Source organism: Betta splendens, chromosome 16 (assembly GCF_900634795.4).
Source record: "Betta splendens chromosome 16, fBetSpl5.4, whole genome shotgun sequence".
NCBI lineage: Eukaryota > Metazoa > Chordata > Actinopteri > Anabantiformes > Osphronemidae > Betta > Betta splendens.
In genome coordinates, this window is record NC_040896.2 from 5,412,984 (window position 1) to 5,418,923 (window position 5,940).

The following is a 5,940-nucleotide window of genomic DNA, read 5'->3' on the forward strand; positions in this document are numbered from 1 at the left end:
TTGTTGAGATAACTTTGTTGTTATTTGGCACTATATAAATAAAATAAAATTGAATTGAATTGAATTGAATTGAATTGAATTGAATTGAATTGAATTGAATTGAATTGAATTGAATTGAATTGAAATGCGATGTATTTCATACTTTGTTTTCTGCCTGTTTTCTGATTTCACACGCGTGTAACATATATAACATAACGTATATATTGTGACGATCTGGGGTCGACACCTGCATTATTTTTTTACTTTATTCAAGTAACACAGCAAATACATACATTTACATCTACAATATACAACTCACAACATACAAAGATTTCACATAGGCACGTACTGTACTAAACTGGCTAATCTACAGTTTTATTTTGAACACGCTGACCATGTCGCAGGACCTAGACTAACAACATTTTGTCTCACGGTGCTGCATAACTCACCCCAAAACAATATCCCATAATGCCCATCGATCTGAAACCCCGGGCCGCTACAATATTCTTATGAATATTCTTTTATTATTATTAGTCTGATAAATAATATTCTCACCAATAGGGGTCAATAGTGCAACAACATCAGGGTTGTGGCTGCCATATACCAATGAAGAGTTGTACGTCATCAGCCCTTGGTCCAATCAGCGTGCTGGCCGCCGCACTAAGTCCCGCCCCTCAAAGAAACCGCCATCATGAAGTCAAAAACAAGAAAGTGAGGGAATCGGTGCAGTTTACAACAAGGTTGGTTTTGTGTCGCGTACTCGCGGCTGATGGTGTCACCCCGGACTCCTGTGGACTTTGGTTGGGGGTTTGTTGTATCGCTTCATCAGGTTGAGTTGTGTGCACAGCTGTTTCTTTGTTTCCGCGCAGCTGAGAGCAAGCGTCACTAACGTTACTGGAGCTAACGTCAATGTTAGCGAGCAGCGGCTGGCAACAACAACGAAAGTGGCACATGGCGTAAAACCTCTACGTGACCTGCGAACACCTGCGGGCGCCGAGGCCAGTGTCGAACTGTAGTGTATGTGCGAGTCTGGCGAGCTAACGAGGCGCAGCAGCTAACGGCTTTGAAATGCGTAGTGTAAAGTCACAGCGCGCCAAGTGGCACAGACGCGTGTAGTGGAGCATCTACGCACAACACAGCTCGGGTCCGAGCAGTAAAAGCTGTGGACGGGTCAGAGGGGGTGAGATGAACGGACGTTATAATCAGGACTAACAGTTAATCAACACACTGAAGATTCACTGCTTCCGCCTCGGCGTGTGTCCAGTAGACCACTCTACTGATCCTAACGCGGTTGCTCCGTTAGTTCGCTTTGTGTGTTTTTACTTGAAGTAACCTAAGTGCAGTGTGTTCGTGCATTTCCTGGATTATCGCCTCATTTCATTGTCTCCATAGAGTCAGACCCAAAGTGATTGCTGAGGGACACATGCTTATCTTTCTCCAGTTGCAGTGCCGCTATGAGTGAGGGGATGGACAGTTCCGCAGTGTCAGAGGGAAAAGTGGAGGACCAGCAGAACACATCACAGGAAGAGCAGTCGAGCCACAATAGGAGCAGCAACAAAATATCTGGTAACGCTGACACTGATGAAACCAGTCGTTTATTATCACAGTCACACACCACAAGGTAAACTGGGACGTGGTAACAGAAAAGTGTATCTTGGTATGACTTCTATAGCATCATTTCAAATGTGGATAATCCAGCTTTACTGGAGGTACATGTAGGGAATATGTTTTTACTGTTCATTGTTTGTTTTACGTTTTTCTTATTTTTTTTATATTCTTGCAGCTGTAGGGGAAATCCTTGAGGGAAAGCGAGCAAAGAAATGTGTTGAGAGGCTTGATTTACAGGCACCCAAACCAAAAGAGAAGCTTAAATTTGGAGATGGTAATTATTTAACTTCTAGATAAGGATTTACCACAACATTCATCCAACGATGAAATCAACACTGTTGTGAGATTTATTTAGAATTTTCTCAAATTCAGGTAGCGGGGAGAAATTGGGAGACATTCCACGTATAAGCTTCCAGATCAACAAGATGAAACCAGCTGATCTGAAACCTCTGCACGCCATTGTGTTTGACAGACCAGGAAAGGTACAAGCATACGTAGCCTCCAGACTAACCTGTGATCTCAAATGCATAAGTGTTGCTAAGTTTTTCTCTGTCCTAAATAAAGTGTATATATATTAACCAACTACTTAAGCAGCAATCGAATCACAAAAATAATAAAACATAAATAAAATTCTGTTAACAGATCGCCAGGTTGAAGAAGAACTTGCGACTCTTTAATGGCTTCTCTTTTGATGCAGAAAGTGAACAGTTCATTAAGAGACGTGAAAAACTTCTCAAGTAAGTTTCATGGATGAACCCCTCACTTTTTAAAGCTTCAGGGCAGTGATGAGCAGCAGTTTGGCTGGTGAAATTCAGGTCCTTCATAGGAACTTTGACACAAATGTTTAGGTAGGATTTCTGCTTACATGCAAGTACATAATATAGATTACAGTGTTTAAATGTGGACCAAATACCTCACTGTTTTCACTGCTAGAATAAAACGTCTTATAGCAGAAGAAAGATTGCTATGTGCTAAAATCTGTACTTGTAGACAATTTAAAAATGAAACCCTTTAAGTTATGAGACCAAGTGCTACTGTTGTGTATACAGTTATTTTATTTTTGACTTCTATGAAGCAGTCTGAATAGCTCAGCATAAAGAAATAAATGTGTGTCATTGCAGGAATACACATTTCACCAACTCTAAACTGAAAGTTGTCTGTGGTGTATTGGATCTGGAGAAAAAAGGAACTCACCTGGATCTCATCGACAAGATCCTGAATTTCCTCATTGCACCAAAAAGCAGCGGAAAGGTGAGCTGTCAGACCCCTGAGTAACCAACAGACAGAGCGTGTTTTCAAAATGTAATTGTTTACAGGATTAAATGAAGTCTTCAGTATCAGTTTTGGTCATTTTTACTCTGGAGAATGACGCCATTGTTTTTACACTGTTGCAGCGTGTGCCTGTAAAGAAGAAGAGGAAATCGAAGAAAAAATTGTCTGACGATTTAAGTACAAAAACCAAAAAAAAGAGCAAATCTAAACAGAGCAGCTCGTCATCTAATCCTAAAAAATCTAAAACCGCAAGCAAGTCCAAAGCCATAGTTATGGATTCCAGTAGCGACGATGAGGAAGAGGAAGACGAGAAAGCTGGGGCTTCAGCTGAAGCAGAGGGATCGGATGCAGATGAGAAACAGTCAGAGAAAGAAGGGGAACAGTCTGACAAGTCAGAGCAGTCTGAGAAGGAGAGTGAAGAGGTGAGTTTGGCTGGAGAGTCAAATCAATGTTTCTTGGCTCTGTTTGCCCTGAAAAACCCTTTGAAACATTTGACAAGATCAAGAAAGAAATTCTCAGGTAGATTTATGATAAATAAACAACAACATTAGCTGTAATTTTATAGATAAAAAAAGAACAGCTGGATTCCAACTTTTATCAACATAAGCTCTATGATGTGTCTACAGTCCTCACCAGACCTTTCTACTTTTTCAGTCTCCCAAATCAAATTCCAGCAAAGGCAAATCTGTACCCAGGAAATCTGCGGTAGTAAAACGACAGAGTACACCAGCCAAGAAGACGGGTCCTCCTAAAAAGAGAGCGAGAAAAGACCTTTCAGAAGAGTCTGAGTCGGAGGTCAACAGTGAAGCTGACGAGAAGGTAAAGTCGGAATAGCAGTTTAGTTTCAGCTCATTCAGGTTCGATGTCTTCTGTCCTGACGTTGTGAAGATTTCCCAGGGTGTTGTAATAGTAGTAATATAGTAATACAGCAAAATTAATGTTTGATCTTCTTCTAGCCCAAAAGAAAGAAATCTGCTAAACCGGCTGCCAAGACAAAGAAAGCTGATAGCAGCAGCAATAGCAAAAACACAAACACAGGTGAGCGCACACCTGCAGTGACACAGACTGGTTGGCTAGACAGAGGAGGGGCTTCTAGCTCTGTGTCTGGTCTGAAACCTCATCACGGCGTCCTCCTTTGGTTTGTGCTTGCAGCAGAAGACAGTTCAGACGACGACGAGCCGCTCATCATGATGATAAAGAAAGCACCGAGTGACGAGCAGCTGAAGGAGACGGTGCAGAGTCTGTTGAAGGAGGCAAATCTGGAGGAGATGACGATGAAACAAATCTGCCAGAGGGTGAGAAGACTCTTGGCAACACAAACAGGACGCACCTTGACTGCTGGACTGTTACATTAACTAACCTGTGTGTTCCAGGTGTACGACACCTTTCCAAACCACGACCTGACCAGCAGGAAGGACTTCATTAAACAGACCGTTAAATCTGTGAGTGTCAGAGCCAACAGCACTCTGTGGCGTTCTGCAGCTTTAGAGACTAAAGCACGATGGAGTTCGGAGCCTTTGCATTGGGGGGTGTTAGGATGTTACTTCTATCCCTCTTATGAAACAGCTCTGCATCAGATTAATTGATCAACCAGCCGAATAAAATGTAATATGACCAGTCATTGGTCCTAAAAGTTGAAAAATAACAATGTCCTCTTGTTGTTGTTCAGGGGTGAGACGCTTTGAGACGAACCTCAGTCAGAGCTGTCAAAATGTCCTTGTGTGGTCATTGATCGTTACTTCAGTGCAGCGCTGTGGCTCTTTCTTCTTAGACACATTTATTTCACGTTGCTCAGTATTCGTACTGGGCAAACATTTGTATGTACAGATTGTTTGTTCTGCAGCTTTATCAAACTTAATTTCTCTCTTTTCAAATGTCTCCTCACAGCTCATCACGTGAAGATGACACATACTTCGAGGGAAAACATCAGCTGATCAGACTGAAAAGCTTTTTCACTAGTCTCATGTTTATGTTTAATTTCTAGATTTTCAGATTAACTGAAGCGGTTTCATCGTCTGAAGGACCGAGGAGTTCTAATGATTCGTAATTTGATTCATTTATTACTTTCATTTCAGGTAACTGAAATTGTTTGTTTCAGAAGTGATTGTTTGAGGTAAAGAAGCAGTGATTTAGATGTTAAAACCTTTCATCTAAAACATTACATTCATTTTTGAATTAATGTGTAAATACGTTTTTAATAACAAAGTTTCTGATTAATATACATTTTGGCTCTTACTGTTCTTTTAAAACCTTTTGGATTGTGCCCAATCATTTACTTATCGATTAAAATTCTTCCCTTTTGAACTAAATATTCTCCATGTGCTTTGACCAGATCAGCTGTGTTGGGTTTAGAGGCCAAAGCATTAATGGTCATCTGGCCCTGTTGTTGTGCTTCCTCCTTGGAATTGGTCGGGTTCAACCAGGTTATGCTTAAAGGGCAGAGGAAAACGTTGCCCCTGATGTTGATTTATTGGTGCATTCATACAACTGGTGAGTTTTGACTGCCTCGAAGATCAAAGTAGACAAACCGTCAGTAACAGTAGGTTGTTCCTGTCTGTATTAAAGCTCTGGTGGTTCATCAGCTGGAGCAGTAACTGCAGTCTGTGGCCCAGAGCAATTTGTAAAACTAGATGAGCTCCACATGCTCCAAGTTCAATGTGTTCAGGTCAACAATCCTTTGTCGTGGCATCGTTTGAATGCAGCAGTGACTTGGTGCCATTAGCTGCTGTGTGTTTCCGTCCAGACAGGTTCCGACAACTATTTAGATGCAGTGATGTGAAGCCTAAACAAGCCACAGGGTTCACCGCCACAAAATGCTGGACCGGAACAACGTTCTTCTGAAAATGACTCTCTATACAAGTAGAACTCTGAGGTTCTCATCAGGTGTTGGCCTTGTGTTCATGCGCTGGTAAATGAAACATCGTCAGTTCAAGGTTTTGATATTTGTGACTCTGGAGCTGCTGCTGTTTTTTGGGACTGATTGATTCACATTTGACACATTCAGAAGTTCTGGGAACCCACCTGGTTCTGTTGTTCCCTAAACTTAAACTGACACAGACAAAAATGAATGTGAGACATCAC

General features: G+C 41.6%; 1 protein-coding gene across 5 annotated transcripts; it reads left to right on the forward strand.

The window, feature by feature from the left end:
* The first annotated feature begins 569 nt into the window (after positions 1-569).
* Positions 570-5,168, forward strand: dek (DEK proto-oncogene). 5 transcript variants are annotated; one of them, XM_029129680.2, is made up of 12 exons: positions 570-719; positions 1,421-1,545; positions 1,763-1,861; positions 1,960-2,069; positions 2,230-2,324; positions 2,709-2,838; positions 2,982-3,281; positions 3,514-3,678; positions 3,816-3,897; positions 4,012-4,154; positions 4,233-4,301; positions 4,747-5,168. In XM_029129680.2, exons 1-12 carry the CDS (start codon positions 586-588, stop codon positions 4,756-4,758), a joined length of 1,464 nt encoding a protein of 487 aa, XP_028985513.2. In that variant the 5' UTR covers positions 570-585; the 3' UTR covers positions 4,759-5,168. The 5 variants fall into 5 exon arrangements, with proteins under 5 accessions (XP_028985513.2, XP_055359049.1, XP_028985515.1 ...); XM_055503074.1 differs by having other exon boundaries at positions 4,015-4,154; XM_029129682.3 differs by having other exon boundaries at positions 670-808.
* The last annotated feature ends 772 nt before the right edge of the window (positions 5,169-5,940 follow it).